The sequence below is a fragment of the Orycteropus afer genome, unplaced genomic scaffold (genome assembly GCF_000298275.1).
Source record: "Orycteropus afer afer isolate SDZICR_OR568_19922 unplaced genomic scaffold, OryAfe1.0 scaffold00247, whole genome shotgun sequence".
NCBI classification, from domain to species: Eukaryota; Metazoa; Chordata; class Mammalia; order Tubulidentata; family Orycteropodidae; genus Orycteropus; species Orycteropus afer.
Window position 1 is genome coordinate 4095099 of NW_006921834.1, and position 21889 is coordinate 4116987.

General features: G+C 46.1%; 1 protein-coding gene across 1 annotated transcript in view; it reads left to right on the forward strand.

Annotated features, from left to right (window-relative positions):
* The window catches only part of KRT72 (keratin 72), a 13715-nt gene extending 5048 nt beyond the window's left edge, over nt 1-8667 (forward strand). Inside the window, exons 3-9 of the mRNA XM_007949553.1 lie at nt 1450-1510; nt 1934-2029; nt 2844-3008; nt 3629-3754; nt 6288-6508; nt 7286-7320; nt 8477-8667. Coding sequence (XP_007947744.1) covers nt 1450-1510; nt 1934-2029; nt 2844-3008; nt 3629-3754; nt 6288-6508; nt 7286-7320; nt 8477-8667 — 895 coding nt within the window. The remainder of the gene's footprint in view (nt 1-1449; nt 1511-1933; nt 2030-2843; nt 3009-3628; nt 3755-6287; nt 6509-7285; nt 7321-8476) is intronic.
* The last annotated feature ends 13222 nt before the right edge of the window (nt 8668-21889 follow it).

The following is a 21889-nucleotide window of genomic DNA, read 5'->3' on the forward strand; positions in this document are numbered from 1 at the left end:
GTTTGAACGGCCAACCTTCTGGTTAGCAGCCAAATGCCTTAACCACTACACCACCAGAGATCCTTAGAAAATATTTCAGTCACATTTAAATAACCTACCTCACTAACTTGTACTGTTTCAGCCATTCAACAGTGCTCCACTTTGCAGCCAATCAGGTGACATAAACCAAAACAAACCAAACTCACTGAGGCTGAGTAGATTCTGACTCATAGCGACTCTTCCTTGGGGTTTTGAGACAGTATCTCTACGGAGGTAGATTGCCCAGTCTTCCCTCCAACGAGTGGCTGGTGGCTTTGAACCACCAGCCTTCTGGTTAGCAGTTAAATGACTTAGGCACTACACCACCAGAGCTCCCTCAGGTGATATAAGGAGGAGGGAAAAGCTGAAAAGAATTGCTTATGTTTAAATATATGAAAAAACCCACTTTCTGGCATTATTTCTTACCAGTGCTACATTTGGTTTGCTGTCACTGGTGTTCTGTAATATGTTCTTTGACAGCTGCAGGGGATGGAAGAAATTAGTTCTTTAAATGGAACAATCAATCTTACCTCTTCTGTCTACGATGTATCTGAATTAAGAACATTTCAGCCCCATCCAAACACCTTCTTTCTAAGACCTTGCTTCACATGGGAGAGAAGTATATATAAGGAATATGGGAGAAAATCTAAGTGACCTTGGGTTTGACATTGACTTTTTAGATACAACACCAAAAACATTATCAATAAAAGAAAAAAAAAAAAAAAGGATACATTGCCATCATTAAAATTAAGCACTTTTGCCTTCTGGGAGCCCAAAGGTGGGATTATGCTATTTTGATTAACCAGAAAGGAATAGTTTTAGTTGATGCCTGGGAGATTTTGCACTGTGGGCTGATGCGCCTTGCTAAGGTGCCAAGGGGTGGAGGGCAGTTGCTTTCTGTTGTAACATGAGAAGGTGTAATTGTGAAAAGGAGGCGGATCAGTGGAGCAGGCTTGATGTCTTAACCACAAGTGCATTCTCACACAGGCACATTTTAGGGAAGACTGCAGTTGAACAGGGGAGCTCTGGTAGCATAGTGGCTAAGACACTTGCCTGCTAACCAGAGGGCTGGCGGTTCAAACCCACCAGCCACTCCTCGGAAGGAAGGTTGGGCAATCCTACTTCCGTAGTGATACTGCCTCGGAAACCCAAGGAGGGGTCGCTATGAGTCGGGTTTGACTCGACGGCACATAACAACAACAACAACAAAGCAGTTGAACAGAGGAGTCGGAAATTAATTCCTTTAAACCTGCCCTTGTTCACATCCCCTTTAGGAAGGAAGAGTCTACGGATACATGGACCCCCTAGTCTGAACACTGCCACCCTGCAGCTCTTGGCACAGAAGTGAACACTAACTGCTCCGTGGGCATTTACATAACTGAATCATCCCAGTAATAATTCTGCCTGTCTTCTCTCTCTTGCCCCACGTAGATACGAGATAGAGATTAATAGACGCACAGCTGCTGAGAATGAGTTTGTGATGCTCAAAAAGGTAAGGGGGGAACAGGAAGGGCCAAAAAAGCCCAGAAGGGCTTCCTGAGCAGACAGCACAGTGATGTTTGTAGGATGTAAGGTGGACACTGGGAGCCCTTGGGGCAGAGTGACTGGGATTCATACTTTCCGGCTTCTCCCTCTAAATCCTTGCCTGGGATGCATGCTGCTTAAAATCCAGCTTAAAATGCAGGCAGTTTGCCACACTGCTGCTGCAACCATGTGTACCAGTCAAATTAGTTCATTTGCTGGATAGTTCTCTTGGGGCCTGGGCCCTCCCTTGTGAAGCATGAAGTGGGGGGATGGAGAAAGATGTTTACACATGGCTCTTACTAGGGAACCCAAGGCCCTTCATGGCAGTGGGGAGGGGAAAGTAGGGAAGTTGTTCCCTCTCAGAGTAGCCTAACTGTCATGTGTTCCCCAGGATGTGGATGCCGCCTACACAAACAAGGTTGAACTCCAGGCCAAAGTGGACTCCTTGACAGACGAGATCAAATTCTTCAAGTGCCTCTATGAAGGGGTAAGAACTTGGTTGACCTCTCTTTTGTGGTTTGCTCCTGTTATAAGTGACTCTAGCCTTTGTCTGCAGCCTGGATGTTTGTGTGGGCCCAGGGTTGGGAGGGAGAGGCCATTCAATTCAGTGTAGATGACATTCACCAAGGCCCTATTATGTGCTGAACATTTAGCTATGATTTGAGGAGACTATGATGGTGAAGAAATGATTGCTATGCTCAAGGAGGTGACAGTCTTGTAGGGTAAACATGTTGATGAGTTTTGGGGAGAGCCAAGGAAGGCATGGTGAGTTCTGCCTGAGCTCTCAGGAAAGGTTCCTGGAGAAAGATCAAGAAGATGAAGAAGATTTCAGTGAGTGTGGGGAAGGGCATGGTGTTCCAGGCTAAAGAAGCAGCACAGATGAGGACTCAGAAGCCTGAGAGGTGCTAGGGCATAAGGGGCATGGGAGGATGAATGTAGAAGCCTGGAGTGGGTTGAGGACACTGGCTCTCCTTAGAAGGCTCAGGATGCCACAGGCAGTTTAGTCTTGATTCTGTGGGTGAAGGGGAGTCATTGTGGTTTTTGAGGAAGAGGGTGTGGAATAGGGGTAGCAGAAGCCCTGAGTGCATGATAGAGAGATGAGTCCCACCTTTTGGAGCTGCAAGTTCAAGACCTTCATTCTCATAGGCATGGTAGGCTGCTGGTAGGGTCTGCTGGAGGCAGCATTCAAACACTGAAGAAGGGCAGAAGATGATGGCAAGGAATTTGCCCCAGGGAGGGTCAGGAGAGGTTGTGGCTTCATGGAGACTCTAGCTGGACCACTTCTTCCCACTGTTACCCAGGAGATTGTGCAGATGCAGTCCCACATCAGTGACACGTCTGTCATCCTGTCCATGGACAACAACCGTGACCTGGACCTGGACAGTATCATTGCTGAGGTTCGCACCCAGTATGAAGACATTGCCTTGAAGAGCAAGGCTGAGGCTGAGGCCCTGTACCAGAGCAAGGTGAGAGCTGAGTATTAGGTATGATGAAGCACCGTGACCATAGCTGCTGCCCTCTTATTGTGCATGTGTGTAGGTACGCATGTGTGTCTTTAGGTATGTGCATGGATGTGTATCTGGGCCCAGCAGGGACCACCTTTGTCCTAGTGCTGAGCTTTGTTGACTCACCAAGCCCAGAGAACTCAGCTACAGTTTCGAGATGTGCTAGGGACACATATGAGGCTTAGCTTTTCTCTTGCTGTAGCCCTTGGCTGATAGCTGAGTCCCCATCAGCCATAGTGTCCATGGGTAAGCCACATATCTCTGTATTTCTTTTTGTTTTCAACTTTGGCAAAATGAGGACAGGAAATTCAAACTCTACAGAGGTTCTCATCCTAGAGATACCGAGTATCCTGTTGAACTTGAGCAGGGCCTTTCTGCTCAGAAGGGAGAGAGAATGTGCCTTTCCTCTTCCTTCTTCTCATCACTTCTTTCCTTTTTCCCTCCCTCCTTCCTTCCTCACTTGTACCTATACAGTTTAAGATCGAGATGGCTTGTGAGCACCCTCCCCTATCTCCATGCTAACTAAATCTCCTTAACCAGGGTGAATTCTCAATGGTCCTTCTCTTGTCATCCAATCCCAGATCCAGGAGCTCCAGGTATCAGCAGGTCAGCATGGCGATGACCTGAAACTCACCAAGGCTGAGATCATAGAGCTCAACCGGCTGATCCAAAGGATCCGCTCAGAGATTGGGAGTGTGAAGAAGCAGGTGGGTCTCTGAAATGGGTCACATAACAGGGGTTTATTGAGCACCAGTGTGTATGAAACAGAATATGGAAGAAAGGTAAGACTCGGCCCCTCCTAAGGGAGTTTACAATCTCTCAGGAAAGCACAGCCAGCACACATGTAGAATGAAAAGGTATCCCACACCCCATTTGGCCACTTTGTAAATGCTGGGGGAGTTCAGAGGGGCTGGAGGTGAATGAGGCCCAGAGGGAAGTTTCCTGCAGGAGGCAATTACCTTGAGCTGGAAGGATCTAGGAGCCAGGTGAGGCCTGGATCAGGGGTGGGGATGTCTATGGCATGTGGGGGAGGAGACCTGCCTACTTGTTGCAGAATGTCCACAATGGGAATGGGAGTGGCAGGTAGCAAGGATCCACTGGGTAGGAATGGGCAGGTTATAAGAAGCTTTCAAAGTCAGGCAGTAGAGGTTAGATTGGTTACAGAAGTAGTTGTAGATTGCAGATTTCACAAAAAAGAATCATGGCCAACAGTGGATTTTAGAACAGACTACAGAAGGAAGTACTTCCCACCATAGCCTAAGGGCTCTGCACTGGCCTTCCCTGTGATTGTGACTGTGGGGCTGCAGGCACAGAGGATTCTTTCTGGGAATGCATTATTGGTCCACACCTGTAGTTCCTCATAAATGTGGGAGGGGTCTTTTACCTGTTGATGAAAGTAGTTTCCTAGCATGGTAGAAACAAGCAAACCCAAGTTTCCCAAAGTCTGTGGAGGCCAGTGCAAAGATTAAGGCTCAGCTTCCAGGGCAAGTCAAGTTGCCCTGTCTCCTTGTCCTCTCCTTCACTGCTTCCTCCCACTCCCCCACTGCACCTGTACAAGCAGGGAAGAGGAAGGAAGAAGGAAGGTTCTTGTCATGCACTGGGCTCAGTGGAAGAAGGAAGACCAGCATTCACTAAGAGTTTATAGTGTTGTTGTTATTATTATTATTTTAAATCAAGATGTACATAAATACAGGAAAAATATAAGGTGTTTAAAGCTACTCTCTGCATTCAATTACGTTGTTTGATAAAATACTACATGTTCACGGTTGGATGAGCTTATTACCAGAAAGAGACTTCTTAAAGTGATCAGAATGACACTGTGTAATGGAAGTCAGGGAAGATGTCCTCCGTAGGGAACAAGTGGGGTCACTCACAAAGCATGGTTTCCATTTCGGCTCCTCTTGAGGGCTCTTAGCCCAGGTCCTTTTCTGACCTTCTGGCCCCTCCCAACAAAGAAGAAGCTCACAATTTCACCTGTGGAGTGGCATTTGGTGGCCCCAGAATCCATTTGAGTATTTGTCTCAAAGAAGGAGAGAATTTCACCTCCTCTTAACTTGGATCACATTCATCAGATCCAGGCTTTGAAACCTCAGGTTGACCCCAGCCTTGATCAAGAGCAGAGAGTAGTTTAACTGAATTCAGAGCACAGTTTATTTCTACCCCTCACCCCCAACCCAGACTCTAGAATGTGACATGGATTTCCACAATTGGACAATCGGGCCTTTGGTGTCTCCTCTGAGGCTGTGGGTCACTCATCCAAAACATAGTGGTGCTTGTACTGTTGGAGGCCTGCTTGGCCAAGGAAGGTGGTGCTAAGGACCTGGCCTCAGGTCCAGCTGCTCTACTTGGGATAAGGCAGACTTTACTACCTATCCCAGAAAGAGAATCCGAGTACCTAACCAAAATTAAACCCATTGCCATCATGTCAGTTTTGACACCCGGAGACCCCATGTGTTATAGAGTAGAACTGCTCCATAGGGCATTCTTGACTGTTATCTTTACAGAAGCAGATTGCCAAGCCATTCTTCTGTGGTGCCACTGGGTGGTTTGAATTGCCAACTTCAGATTAGCAGCTGAGCACAAACTGTTTGTGCCACCAGTCCCCCAAAACCTTAGCTGAGGGACCAGAACATACACCCAAGATTCAAAGGCTTAAGAGGTCCACCTGGGAGCTTTCACTTAAATGCAAGCCCAGAGCTCCTTCTGTAGTTTTCTCTAACAAGGTTTCATGTTTCCACTTAATAACAGCTGTTTATAAAAGTGTAAAACCTGTGTACAAAAGTATCTTTTATGCCTGTTGCCTTTTGGCATGACCCTCTGGGGAATTTTGAAGGCCAGATTAAGTATGGCAGGTTTATCTGATAGATATTATTATTAATAGAAACTTTATGAGCCCAATTCCCGCCCCCCACAACACACACAATTTATAGGATCTCCCAAAACAACCTTTACACTATGGGGCTGAATCAAGTCCAGCCACCCAGGGATTTTTATCGGAGTTGGCATTAGATTCTTACAGCTGATTTTACAGACCAGGAGGGAGCTACCCCCTTCTCAGTGTCCTTCTACTTCACCTGGAGTCAGGGGGAAGGACAGATTAACCTCTGGTGATGTCCAGAATTAGATAAACCAGAGGGTCTCAAGGCATTTGCTTCAGTCAAGACCAAGTGAGGGGAAGTTGCACGAACAAGATCTCAGAACTGGGATCTGACTCGGAGGCTGAATCTGTTTCCTGCTCAGTGTGCCAACCTGGAGACAGCCATCGCTGATGCCGAGCAGCGAGGGGACTGTGCTCTGAAGGACGCCAGGGCCAAGCTGGATGAGCTGGAGGCTGCCTTGCACCAGGCCAAGGAGGAGCTGGCCCGGATGCTGCGTGAGTACCAGGAGCTCATGAGTGTGAAGCTGGCCCTGGACATGGAGATTGCCACCTACCGCAAGCTGCTGGAGGGCGAGGAGTGGAGGTGAGGTACCCGATACCTTTAGTCTGGGACAGTTATCACTTTAATAGAAAGATGGAAGGCAAACAGTTTGGTTTTGTTCAGGTCCACTGGGGATGAGAATGAAGTAGGCCAAAGTTAGTAAGAAGGACTACACACACACACACACACACACACACTGCCCTACAGGGTTTCCAAGCCTGTAAATATTTATGGAGGCAGACTGCCACATCTTTCCGCTGTGGAGCAGCTGGTGGTTTTGAATCACTGACCTTTCAGTTAGCAGTCAAGTGCTTATCCACTGCACCACCAGGACTATGTTGTAAAAATATCAAAGAGGTGGTGAGAAAGCAACATCAAAGTTGGAGATATGGCACACCCACCCCCTGGCCCTTTATGAAGCATTCTTGCTGCTGGGTGGGGGAGGGGCAAGATGACCTTCAAGAGTCATCCAAGTTCCAAGTCACTCTGACAAAGCCTGGAACCCAGACAAGAGGTCAGTTCCTTCCTCTTAATTGTCTACAACCAATAGCACAACTAGAGGAAAGCAGAGGCACAATTATCCCACACAACAGATAATCCCAAAACACCTCAGGTGGAGGGCTGGTACTTATAGCAAGTTATCATTTTAGTTCTTCATTTTCTGAGAGCTACCCCTGGAATCTGTGGGATGGAGTAGGGGCTGGCACATCTCTCGAGGAGAAACTAATTCACAGTTACCCCTGGATAGTCTGAATACATGAGGTGATTGTTTATGGAGGATTTAGCTTTTTTTTTTTTTTTTTCCTTTCCCCTTCTCAGGATGTCTGGTGAATATCCAAATTCTGTGAGCATCTGTAAGTACCTACAGGTCTTGGTCTTGCCTTTATTAGAAATCTAATTCCAGGACACAAAAGAGAAGTCAGAATAACAGATGTTTCAGGGCACAAAAAGGAAATTGGTTCAAGTAACCAAAGGAAGCATGGGATGGAGAAAAATCATGATGTCACGAAATACAAAAGTATAGCCTACAGAAAGATCAAATGATACCTAACCATGCATATATAATCCAAAATTGTGTTGCAAGAATGAGATTACTGGCTACATTCTATCTCTATTGAAGCCAGGGCGACATGGAAGGCCTTAGAGTGCAGTAAGAGAGATTGAAGTTAGCCTGAAAGGCTCAAGGATGAGAAAAGAGCTGAAACAACTTCCTCCAGATTTGAAAACCAGTAAGAGTGCAGGTGAAGTGCTATATTACTAAGAGTCAGGAATACTCCCAGCAGCCCCTTTCTCCAGCAGCAACAGCAGCAGAAGGCCCCAATGACATGCCTGTCTTCATTTGGTCCTACCCATGGTGAAGTTCACTGATAGAACCCTGTCTGCTAAAAGCTTGAAGTCTGGCATTGATAGATTGACATAGGCTGATGTACCCACTGAAAACACATTGCCATCGAGTCAATTCTGACTCCATAGGATTTCCAAGGCTGTACGTCTTTATGGAAGCAGATTGCCTCATCTTTTTCCTGCAGAGCAGCTGGTGGGTTTGAAGTGCTGACCTTTTGATTAGCATCTCAGTGCTTTCACCACAGCACAACCACAGCTTCTAGGCTGATATGTTATTTGTTGTTATATGCCGTGGAGTTGGACCCAACTCATAGTGACCCCTCCTTGGGTTTCTGAGCCGGTATCACTACAGAAGTAGATTGCCCAATCTTCCTTCCAAGGAGTGGCTGGTGGGTTTGAACCGCCAGCCTTCTGGTTAGCAGTCAAGTGCCTTAGGCACTATGCTACGATATAGAAAGGGCCAATTACATAAAAAATGAAGCCACACACCAGGTCAGTGCTGATAGAAATCTCTTAGTAAACTAAAAATATACAACTGAGAGACTTGTCTCCACATGAAGCCACCACAGGTCAGAGAGTGTAGGTAGTGTCTGGGGGTGCCCAGGAAGGGCTTTGAAGCAGGGTGCAGGGCTGACTAGGGCTGGGGTCTTCTCTCATCCACTCCAGCGGTCATCAGCAGCACCAACGCTGGGGCAAGCGGGGCAGGCTTCAGCCTGGGCTTTGGCGCCTCCAGTAGTTACAGCTACAAACCTGCGGCCACCGATGTCAAAACCAAAGGCAGCTGTGGCAGCGATTTCAAGGACCCCCTTGCCAAAACCTCAGGCAGCAGCTGTGGAACAAAAAAGACCTCCAGATGAAGGGCGGCAGAAAGTTCCAGAACCCATGCATCTCTTTCCTCTCCGCCCCATCGGGTTCTGTCTCCATCCAGCAAATGCCTCCTCCTGTCACCATATCAGCCCCACCCCCCTTCCTGCTGTCCTCAGGGGGGTGACGCTCTGATGGGGGCAGTCCAGTCATGGGGTCTTTTGGCGACCACTCCTCCTCAGTCCCTGTCACTGGATCACTGTTCCAGAATGCAGAGAGAATACACATACCCAGGTGACAGCCCTTCCTCTCCCCTGCCTTTCTTGGGCCTTCACTGCAAGGGGTTCTCTTTATCCTGTGGTTTGGATCATGTCCAGTTCTCTGCTTCTCTCTCAATAAATGATCAATTCTGTTTGGTTCTCAGGATGGAATAATCTGTTACCCAGGATGCTGACATGTGCATTGCCCTGTCTAAGTTTTCCTGGTATAACTCATGCAGCCCTCAGGGTCCTGGCCAGATAGGGATCTTGCTGTCTGCATTGCATGACAGCTGATCTTAGTGAACAGCTGAGTTTTATTACTGATGCTGCTACCAGGCGGTCTTGGCACTTTCCATGCACAGTGTCACCTATCCAACACAACAGCCCTGGATGAGCAACATCATGCCCGTAATACAGAGGCTCAAGGAAGCTACGAACAGGAGGCACCAGGACTGTGAGAGGTCAGAGCTTCAATGTGGCTTCTAGCTCATATTCTCAAAAGCACCCACAGTTGACCACACTAACTGCCTGTAGTTGCTAGAGTGGTCATGCTTTATTTTATGTTTTTACCTTCTGCCAACACATTTCCCAGTCCTACTCTCCTGCAGTCATCCTGGTTTCTTCCTCTTCCAGCCACTTTCTTTTCCACCCTGAAGTTAGAGGCTTGTGTGCATATCTGTTTATGGCTGCATCAGTATCCATTGTGCATATGTAGTAGTCAATTCATTGACCATATTTTTAGTGAGCACTGACTGTGCCCAGCGTTGGTGAGGCACTGGGAACAGCAGAGTAAATAAAACAGGCTCAGACCCTCAGAGCTCACCTTCTAGTGGGACTAAGAAGACAAAGAACTAACAAAGATATATAATAAGGTGTCAAGGAGTGAGAATTATTACTAAGAAAAATGAAATGGAATTAAGAAACCATCCAGAGAGATGCAAGGATGCTCTTATAGATGTGCGTGTTTCTGCAAAAGTGTTTTCTGGGGGGTTGTTTAGCATAGCCAATTTGAACAAGGTGCACATTACAGGACTGTGAAGGTCATGGCCATCTTACAAGTGTGGGCCTCATTTCAGAGTGGTATTCAGGGGGCCCATGACCCCTTCTCCTTCTACATCATTTCCTATCCTTACACCCTAGCCTGTCTCCAAATATGCCATGAATTTTCACACCCATGCACTTTGCTAATCTCAACTGCAGGTGCCCATCCACCATTGAGTAAAAGCCTGCTCATTCTTCATTGTGCAACATTTCAGCCATGTCTTACTTTTCCTGGTCCCTCCAGGTGGAATCTATTGAGTTATCAAACATTAAATGACAGGCAACATTTTAGCCACTTGGCCCATTATCATCCCTGTCCATTTTATTGGCAAGCAGACTGAGACCCAGGTGATTGTGATCTCCCCAAGTTCCAGTACTGGTGAGTGGCAGGGTTGATACCCACAGCACCCACTGACAGTTGATGCTTTAGTTTCCCATAGTTGTGTTAGCTGCTTATGTATCTCTCCCCTCACCCTACCCCTCCTGCACCTTTGTCCCAGGGTCCTCAAGTGTGGCTCATAGCAGGCACTCAATTCACATTTGCTGCAGGAATGCAAGTGATGACATGCAAATGATGAAAATCATTTGCATTAATAAAGTTTATGTGTGTTCACATGTGTGCAGTTATATAACTTATTGTCTAAAGGGGGATACTTTTATTCTGGATAAGTGCTACCCAGATCCTAAGACAGCAAGCCAGGGCTGTCTCAGGCAAATGGTTCCCTGGGTCTAACATACTGGTTGAGTCATTACATATTTGGCTTCAGATCTGGGCTTTTCCAACTGTTAAGTGTGACCTAGTGCAAAAGAGCCCCAATAGTGTAGTCATTAAGTGCTTGGCTGCTAACCAGAATGTTGGCAGTTTGAACTCACCAGTCGCTCCATGGGAGAAAAGATGTGGCAGTCTGCTGCTGTAAAGATTACAGAATGTCTTATTGTGTATGTTTTCACCACAATAAAAGTGAAAAAAAAAAAAAAAAGATTATAGTCTTGGTAACCCCATGGGGGCAGTTCTACTTTGCCCTATGGGGTTGCTATGCATTGGAATCGGTTCAATTGCAATTGATGTTGGTTTTTGGTTTGGCCTAGTGCAAGATCTTGTAAAAGAGGATCCACACAAGCCAGCATTTATTGGGTACTTTCTACATGGTGCTACTCTTCTCAGCATTAGCTCTTCTAAACAACTCATTTGCAACTCAATTAATTCTCCAACAACCTGAAACACATTTTTGTTCATGTTAGATGATGTCATTATTATGTTCTTTCACTTATGAAGTTACTGAGGCTCAGAAGGACTAAATAACCATCAGTAAATGGTTGAGTTAAGAGTTGAACCCTAGTTCAACTGCTCACAGTTATGACATCTTATTATCTCACAAAGTACTCACCTTAGAGGAGAACTGAGAATATTAAAACACTTAGCATAGTGCCTAGAATACAATTTGTAGCTAATAGAGTGTCATCATGAAGAATGCTGAGATACCACAGACTGCTAAAAGATCTAACAAATCTGTCCTGGAGGAAGTACAGCTGGAATGCTCCTTGGAGGTGAGAATGGCCAGACTTCATCTCCCCTGCTTTGGTCATGTTGTCAGAAGGGACCATTCCCTGGAGAAGGATGTCATGCTTGGTAAGGTGGACGATTGATGAAGGAAGGGAAGGCCCTCAACAAGATAGATTGACACAGTGGCTGTGGCGATGGGCTTAACTATAGCAAGGATTGCAGAACTGGTGCTGGACCAGGAAGTGTTTTGTTCTTCAGTGCATAGGGTCACTATGAGTTGGAGATGACTGGATAGCACCTAACAACAACAACAACAACAGGGAGTCCTGGATGGTGCAAACGGTTAACACACTGGGCTGCTAACTGAGAGGATACAGGTTCAAGTCCACCCAGAGTTGCCTCAGAAGCAAGGCCTGGCAATCTACTTCCAAAAATCAGCTACTAAGAACCCTGTGGAGCAGTTCTATCTGACACACATGGGGTTGCTATGAGTTGGAGTCTACTCCACTGCAACTGTTTTATTATGATGATTATAGTGATTTTTATTAAGGCGTGTTTGTGAGACTTCTGTGTTTGCTGGCTGGGCACTAGCCCATGATTGAGAGGTGTGGATTAGCAGCAAGACTGTGCCCAGAGATCTGGTCCAGTGGGCTACGTGAGGGTTGGAGGGCACAGGTTCTAGTCCTTAACACACTCCCATCCAGTCAGCAGCTGCTATTTTCCAAGTAGAAGTACACCTTGGTGCCTCTATTTTGTACACACACTGCCCTCTGCCATCAGCTCTAGGTACTGCACTTTTCAACCCTGTGGCCCTGGAGGAAAGTAGGGCCTATACTGAGACAGGGTGTGGGCTGATCTTGGACAGACTCTGTGCCCATTACCGAATTGCCAACTGGCGGGGATGCGGTTTCTCTCTCTGCCAAGCCCAGGCTGGCCCCAGCATCTGTGTTGCCCCGGCCTCAGCTCCTGTCTCCCCTCCCTCTTCTCTCTGACTTCTCTTCTTATAGGAGAGAGGTGGGGAGGCTGATGCCAGCCACCAGTGCCTGAACTTCTTCCCCTCTAGAGAACCTAGGGCCTTCAGATAGCTCTTTCTCAATAAGCTCCTGAGAATATTAGTGCTGGTCTGGAGGTCCTATCACTCAGCAGTACCTCCCTCTCCTGAACCAATCAGCCCTGGGCACAAGAGGAGCCCTCTAAGAAACCCCTGTGATGAGTGAATGATACAGGCATTTCATTGCATCATCATGTCATTCCTACCCTTGTACCCTAGTGGCTACAGAGAAAGGAAGGGATTGAAGCTGACAGTAGACAATTTGGGAAGGTTCCTGGAGGAGAAGAAAGGACATGGATTGTTGGAGAGAGGTAGTTTCTTTTAGACGCTTAAGCTCTCATTTGCAGCTGCTCTGGGGTTTGCATGGCCTTTGACAACCTCCAACCTTCCTTTTGGGAGCTCTGGTGGCATAATGCCCAAGGCATTTGACTGCTAACCAGAAGGCTGGTGGTTCAAACCCACCAGCCACTCCTTGGAAGGAAGGTTGGGCAAACTATTTCTGTAGTGAAACCACCTCAGTAATCCAAGGAGAGGTTGCTATGAATCGGATCCGACTCGACGGCAGTACGTTGTGTTTGTTTCTGTTGCAACCTTCCTTCTACTGCCTCTACCACTTCTGACCCCTGCAGGTGACCACTCAGTCCTAACATTCACATTTGGCCACAAGATAGGCTGAGGGAGTCTCTCTTCTCCTGAAAACCACCTATCCCATCCCTCCACCCCTGTGAGTCATCCATGTCACATCCCTGCTAAGATGCAGAACCCACTTATAAGTGTACCTACCCCTTAAATCCCTTCTTGTTAGCTCCAACTCATCCATCCCAGGAAGACTGAGCTATTCCTCCTAGACCCAGCTCTCAAGGATTCCAGATCCTTCTTGCTGGAACCTAGATGTGGCACCACATTCCAGATTCAAACTGCTTCTGGCTCATGACCTGAACCATAGCTCAATGGACCCAGAGCTGGAAAGGATCTTGGAGGACATCCTTGATATAAGGACACACACTTTGCTGAATCTTTTTTTTTTTTTTTTTTTGCCACTTACTGTTTTCCTCCTCTAGCTCCTCACTTACAAAGTGGCAAAAATAAGAGTATTTTTCTTATGTGATTGGTGCAACGATGAAATTAATTGAAGAGTGCAGGGTTTAGCACTGTGATGACTGTGTAGCAAGCCCTCAATAAATGAGCACTCCTTGTCTGCATCCTAGGCAAAACTTCCAAGCTAGCTTCCTGCTCCATCCTAATCCCAGGCCAGCAGCTTTTCTTCAGTTGCATTCTCCTTGGTTCTCCCACATCGATTTCCAGAAGGTTATCGCTCACGCTGCTGACCTTCTATTATATCATGCAGTCCCACCCTTGTCCCACGCTGCCCTTTGTTGCTTTTTTTCCTTAACTGGGAGCCATGTGCTCTGTCCCTTGTGTTCATGGGCTCACACTCCCAGACCACTGGCTTTCCTAGTGTGTGTCATTCTCCCCACTTGTTGATCTTGGGCTCCCAGCTCACTTCACACCCACTCACTGAACCCACAGCTGCGTGTCATGCCTTGTAGCCCAGCTGTCAAGTCCCACTCACCTCAGTAAGGGGCATATGTAACTGGGGAGATGAGGAGTTGGATCTCTAGGCTGCAATGCCTCCTGCCTCTTTCTCTACAGAGGAGGGTGGATAGAAGTTTTCAAAGGGGTTTGTCTGTGGTCTCAGCTCCCAATTGAGGGGCTCATACTCTATTCCAAAACCTCAGCATCAAACAAGCATCCCAAAGCCCCACCTGCCCATCCTCTAAGTCAGGGGCAGGCTCACATCTATGAGAGCAGTGCTTTGATCCCTCACCCCTAGCAGTAAGGAGGCTCCCTGTATCCACCAGGTAACTCAGCCCTTCGACCCCTAGGCTGGGGCTGATGAACATGTTTTTCATGAAACTGTGGAGGGCTCAGTGCAACCTCTGCCTCCAGCCTTGAGTTCTTCCTCTACCTCCTTTATGTTTGTAGCCCATTCTGTCAGTACCAACCCCTTCCTCTCCAGTGATCCATCCTTTTCTAGCTTCATTTTTTCCCCTAAACTGGAGTCCCTGGGGAGTGTAAACAGTTAGTGTGCTTGGCTGTTAACTGAAAGGTTGGCAGTTTGAGTCCACCAGAGGTGCCTTGGAAGAAAGTCCTGGCAATCTACTTCCAAAAAATTAGCCGTTGAAAACTCTATGGAATACTGCTCTGACAAACATGGGGTCACCATGTATCAGAATTAATTTGGCAACAATTGGTTTTTCCTAAAAAAGAAAAAAAAAAGAAATAATAATAACAATTGCAGGGAGTTAGTTCTGGCTCATGGTGACCCCATGTGTTGGAAAGAATTGTATTCATAGGGTTTTCAAGGCTGTGAACTTTGGGAAGAAGATCATCAAGCCATTATTTTGAGGTGCCTTTGGGTGGGCTTGAACTGACAACCTTTTGGTTAGTAACGAAGCACTTAGCCATTGTGCTACCCGGGGACTCCTTTTCTTAAACTACCCAATTCTTATCTTTTATATGTCTTTCTTGCTGTCCTGCTTGTATATTTTTCCTCCCAATTCCCACCTTGTCTGTGGTTATTCAGGCCCCACAGTACTTGTGCCCTGCCCTGGGTGTTTCTCCTGTTCTGTTCTCTTCCTAATTTTTATCCTCAAACCCCAGAAGTATGTTACAGCGTCTGTACAGAGAAGGGGCTGGTCACCCCTCCCCTGCTGGGCATGGTATCACCTCCTGGTCAGCTCAATGTCCAGCCTCTCCTTAAGGGGCCAGGTGGGGGCCAGGGTGGAGGGGCCTCTCCTTCCTGTTGGGACAGCGATGTGCAATGCTCTGATGGGAGATAGAGAGCATGTCATTAGCGATGACTGTGGGCTTAATTACAGCCTGCCAAGAAGCTCGGCTTGTTTGCTTTGGAAATGGGCAGAGGAAGAGGCAGATCAAGCAGCAAACTCCATAGTCACTATCTAAAGATTATTGTGTTCTTTTTCTCCCAACCTCTGATCTCTTTCAAGAACAAATCATGCAGTAAAGGGGCTGGGGATCAGAAAATACCTTACAAACCTCTTGCAGAAGAGGCTGGGGTGAGGGGGTCTGAGGTAAGGAGGTGGATGGAATAACCAGTGAATAAGGGACTGGTGGTATTTGGTAATGAGTGAATTGAAGAAAACATGTCTTCCCTGAGCAAGCCTGCGCTTGTCTCTGACGTAGCTCTGTGCACTTGAGCAAAAAGAAAGCTCCTGTGATGACTAGGTAGGTGGTGGGGCAGAGTTGTAAAGACTTCAGAGGTCTTTTCTTTCAAAAAGGAGAGAAGAAAGAGAACTAAAGAGTGCTTGATCTAGAATAAAAGGACGAGGCGCCTGTTCGTGTTCCGGCATAAAAGTTTTAGTCCAAGAGCAGGAAGAGAGAGGAAAATAATAACAGAGGAGCTTGGGGAAGACAGAATCCAGGTGTATTGAAAACAAAGGGAAACTGAGGCTGGGAAAATGAACACTGGTCTGCAGAACCCTGAGCCAGCTGCAAGTCAGGCAGAGTTCCTGTGGACAAAGTCCTGGGCACGCTGGTGGGGTAGAGGCTAGCAACCATCACTTCTGCCCAATGGCCTGGAAGAGAGCTCAGCCAGTCCTGGAAAAGTAGGTGAGAGCTCAGGGAGAAGATCAGAGATGCTGCTGACCCTTGTTTTGGGCATAAGAGGGAATCCTAACCAGAAACTTGGACACACTTGTACAATTTGAGCCTGTCCTTGGGATTGGAGTCCATGGGTGGTGTAAATGGTTAATGCTCTCAGCTGCTAACTGAGAAGGTGGAGGTTCAAGTTCATTCAGAGATACCTCAGAAGAAAGGCCTGATCCCCTTCTGTAAAACTAGACACTGAAAACCCCAAGTCTCATGAGTCAGAATTCACTCAACGGCAACTGCTTTTTACTGGTTTTGTCCTTGAGATTTAGCCAAATCACCCAGAGCTGCCCCAGAGATGTGTAGGTTATGTCCAGGACTAGGTGTCCAGTAAGGTGGTGAGTGGAGCTGAAATTAAGGTGTGGACCTTGGCATAGGACTGCATTTTCCCAGAGGAAGGGGTACCTTTTCCTAATTGGCAGAAAGACACTATATGGGCCAGTGGCAGCCTGGAAGCTACTCAGTAAAACCACCCTGATGTTTCTCCCGAGGAGGGAGCATGAGACATGTATCTTCTGAGCAACAAGAATGAAGGAGATGCTGATGCTGATGCTGAGGGAAAGGAAGTGGGGAGGACCCTGTGCTCAGGGAAGAATGTTTGTGGAAAGACAGCTCCCTCACTTTAACCTGAGGAGTGCAGGTAGAATGTTCTATGAGACTAGAAGTAATGAGGGAACCACCACTAGGTTTAAAGTCATCAAATATTCTTTGCTGAGTTTTGAAAATAAAGAGTTATGGCAAAATGTCTACTACACTAATGTGACACCAAGAACTGGAAATTTTGACCTAGTTGTCTGTCTGCCTTGGATTTCACCCAGTACAGCACCTATAGCAAAGGAAGTATTTAGTGACTGGGAGTGGAATTGATTTAAATTGATGCCATTTAGCTATTTGTTTTCTTAATGACCTTGGCAATTCATGTCATACACATTGGGGTGGAGCTCTGGTAGCATAGTGCCTAAGGCACTTGACTGCTAACCAGAAGGCTGGTGGTTCAAACCCACCAGCCACTCCTCGGAAGGAAGGTTGGGCAATCTACTTCCATAGTGATACCACCTCAGAAACCCAAGGAGGGGTCGCTATGAGTCGGGCCGACTCGATGGCAAATAACAACAACAACAACAACAACACATTGGGGTGGAGGCTGAAGAATTAGGAGCAAAAGAGATCAGTGAATTGCTTGAACATTTAAGCTTCCCAGCCTTAGATATATGTGACTTTAATAATCCCTACAAACTAGTGGATAATCTAATAATGTGGAATATAGTGCTTGATGTTAGGATGACAAACCACCCCAATTTGCCCAGAAATGTCCCGATTTTAGCACTAAAATCCTATGTCCTGGAAAACCCCTGTAGTGGTTGTTGTCATTAGGTGCTATTGAATCTGCTTCAACACAAAGCAACACTATGGACAACAGAGTGAAACACTGCCCTGTCCTGCCCCATCCTCACAATCATTGCTATGCATGAGTCCATTGTTGTAACCACTGTGTCAATTCATCTCACTGAAATATTCCTCTATTTTGCTAATCATCTAATTTGCCAAGCACGATGTCTTTCTCCAGGGATTGGTCCTCTGATAACATGTCCAAAGTACATGAGATGAGTCTCACCATCCTCACTTCTAAGGAGCATTCTGACTATACATTTTCCAAGACAACCCCTTAGTCCCTGGCAATCTGGAACAGTTGGTCACACTAGAAGACAGTCTTTTGATATTCCCTCTTATTTTGTCTAAGTGCTTTCCCTCATCTCTTCCCAGAGTTACCCCTTCCCTTTCTTAGTAACACAGACTTTTCTCCTTCACTCTCTCTATATCCTCTCCCAGCCTTCCCCAGCCCTGTGTCCAGAGTCCCAGATTGCTGCAGTGAGCTCTGTCCAACCTCTCTGCCCCACCTGCTGTTGGACCTGGTACTCCTGGGACCCAGTAAATTCATGTTAGAAAGGTGAAAAGTGTTGGCGGAAGGTCATGAAGAGAATGAAAGAAAAACAAGATGAACTCTATTGTTTGAACTACCTAACTTGGGAAGAGAGTAGAACAGGCTCTTTTCAAACCAGTTCAGACAAGCAGAGGGTGTTAGATTTCCCCAGAGAGCTTGTTTTCAAAGGGAAATCAGATCATTCAGTTTTAGGTCCTTTCCAGATATAAGATGCTGTGGTTTGTCCCCAAGTCTGGTCACTCTCAAATTAGTCCAAGGATCCTTCAAGTTTCTTTCTCCCCATTAATGTTCTTGACCTACAGAATGCTGCTTCTGTCAACTGTTGTTCTGTGCCCAGAAACAGTAGAAAGGTCAATGGGCTATAGAAAACATGACCTTCATTATCCATTATCAAACCAGATATGACTTTGGCTATGTTCATTTAGAATTACTCATCGCACTGCTTTCTATTTACCTTGGGTGTGGTGTGCACTATAAGGTCAGGCCCTCACTCTCCAGGAATATCCTAAACCAAGATGGTGAGTAGGTTATGGCGCAAATGGATTCCACTCCCTCAGGGCCTCCTGTGCTCCCTGTCTTCCTCACAGTTCTCCTTGCGTAACTCGGAGCCTGTTCTTTAACCTATAGCACTGACTCTATGAGGTTGTTTTCCCTCAAAACCCTCTCATAATTCCACACTGTCTACAGGGAAAAGGGAACCATCTTAGCTTGTCCACTATCATGCTCTGGTCAACTTTGTTAACCCCTGCTCCCCAAGTCATATCTTCTCCTACAATCTGGCTGGGCTGCTCACTGCTCACTGGATTGTACTGTTAACCTACCCAAATCTCTACCTCAGATGTCATAACCTATTTCATTTTGGTTTTAATCAGAATTTCCTTTCACTAAGAGTTTATCTAGGAGCTCTGGTAGCATAGTGCCTAAGGCACTTGACTGCTAACTAGAAGGCTGGTGGTTCAAACCCACCAGCAACTCCTTGGAAGGAAGGTTGGGCAATCTACTTCCATAGTGATACTGCCTCAGAAACCCAAGGAGGGGTCACTATGAGTCGGGGCCGACTCGACAGCACATAACAAGAGCAATAAGAGTTTATCTGAGTCATCTATTTAAGCATCTAATCCAGTACAAGCATGTAGAGTTAAAACTCCAGCAATAATAACAGCAAAATAACTTGCTTTTTGTGCTTACAAAGTGTGCATCTATTTTGTCTCCTCCAGTTTGATTTTTCACTTTCTAGAGGGGAAGGAGAGTGTCTTAGATATCTCTTTCAATGTCTCGCATAGAGCAGTACACACAGTAGGTACTGAATTTTACACTTATTGAATGAATCAATCTCTTCAGACCTTGGGGCACTCATTAGTCCAATGAGCTTAAGGACTGAGTGTGAAATGTGATGGCTAATTAAATAGTAGCCAACATAGGTGAAGGTAGGAAGTGTCAGATATTCTACTGAGTAGGCTAAGGACAATTCCCCCACAACTAAATTCCCTAGGAATCAAATGGGAGCTTTGTTGGCATAGTGCCTAAGGCATCTGACTGCTAACCAGAAGGCTGGTGGTTCATACCCACCAGCCACTCCTCAGAAGGAAGATTGAGTAATCTACTTCCATGGAGATACCACCTCAGAAACCCAAGGAGGGGTCGCTATGAGTTGGAATTGACTTGATGGCAGTGAGTTTTTTTTTTTTTTTTGGTTTAGGAATCAATTAGAAGATTATGAAGGGCACTATAGGACCTCTGGTGGTGCAGTGCCTAAGGCATTTGCCTGCTAATCAGGTTGATGGTTCAAACCCACCAGCTGTTCTGTGGAAGAAAGATGGGGCAACCTACTTCTGTAAAGATTTGCCACCTTGGAAACTCAATGGGGATCTCTGTGAGTCAGAATTGACTCAATGGCAGTGGGTTGGGTTGTTGGTTTTGGTTTGAGGGGCACTATGGATGGCCACATTCTCAATGGTGTTGTCAGGAGATTCCCTTCTTCTTTCTTCATCACAACCACCACTGATACCACTACCATCACCATCACCATCACCATCATTAAACCTTTACTCATTAACCTCCAGCACAAGGTCTAACACATAGTAAATACTCATTATATGTTTCTGGAATGAAAGCGCAATCTCAGTTTTCGCCAGCCCCACTTTGAGCACAAATAGGCTCTGTTCATTTTGTGGTATTTGTATACTCAAAAAACAAACTCACTGCCATCAAGTCGATTCCAACTAACAGCAACCCGCATTGGGTTTCCAAGGCTGTAAATCTTTACAGAAGCAGACTGCCTCATCTTTCCTCCATGGAGTGGCTGGTGGGTTTGAACCAATGACTTTTTAGTTAGCAGCCAAAAGCCTTAACTACTATACCTCCACAGCTCCTTAGTATTTGTATGTTGTTGTTGTTATGTGCCATCGAGTGGGACCTGACACATAGCGACCCCTCCTTGAGTTTCCAAGGCAGTATCACTACAGAAGTAGATTGTCCAACCTTTCTTCCAAGGAGTGGCTGGTGGGTTTGAACTGCCAGCCTTCTGATTAGCAGTCAAGTGCCTTAGGCACTGCGCTACCTGAGCTCCCTGGTATTTGTATAGGCACCTGAAAATCTGCCTTTTTCACCTAAATCTTCTCCAATCTTGAAGATTCAACCTACTGCCTTTCCCTGCTTTGCAAATATTCTGTTGAAGTTGCCTATATGAGGTCCAACTCTGCTATGAGACTGGGGCTCACACTTAGCCAGGCAGCAGAGATGCAAAACTTGCCTTAGGAGACTCAGATAACCAGAGCCATGTTTATTTTCCCTTTGAATTATTTCAATTCACCTACTGGGGTTTTACAATAAAATATGCCCCTTGAAACTGAGATTTTTCTCCCCCTTCTCCATCCTCATTTTGGATGACTTTCTCTCTGAACCTTAGTGTGATGTCTAAACTTGAACAACCACCCTATACAGCCCCTGCTTTAGCAACAACTTTTTCCTTATGTCATAAATTCATCTCCAAAATCTAACAGAAACACAAGGGACTCATAGCTGTCATGCCCACCACTTGCATGCAAAAAGCTTACTTTTCATCTCCTTCACATAATATGATGATTAGGAACATACACCTGAAAGCAGACATACTTGAATTTCAGTTCCAGCCCTGACTTATTAGCTGAGTGGCTTTGGATAAGTTCCTAAATGCCTCTAGGCCCTGATTTTCTCAATTGTGAAATGAAGTTAATAAAACCAAAAACCAAACTCACTGTCATTGAGTCAATTCCGACTCATAACAACCCTGAAGGACATAGTAGACCTGCCCCATGGGGTTTTCAAAAAACCTTCACCGAAGCAGACTGCCTCATCTTTCTCCCTCAGAGTGGCTGGTGGGTTTGAACTGCCAACTTTTTGGTTAGTAGCCCAACTATGTCACCAGAGTTCCTTGAAGTTAATAAAGTGAGGGTCAAATTAGATACTCGATGTAGTGCTTGGCACAATACCTGGCACATGCTAAGTAAATAATAAATGTTAACATTTTTACTACTAGATTTGGAATGGACAGAAACAGATTTTAACCCTATCACTATAACTAACATTATTGCCACTATCTTTGCTACTGCTACGGTGACAAATAATTCTTCAAACCCCACTACCTCTGAGCACCTATGCTGAGCCATAGGTGGCATATAAGCATGTTCCTCTGGACCAAGAAACCAAACTGCCTGCCCTCAAGTTGGTCCCGATTCATAGCAACCCCTCCTTGGGTTTCCAAGGCATTATCTCTATGTAAGTAGATTGTTTAGTCTCCTTAAAAACTCTATTAAAAATAGTCACT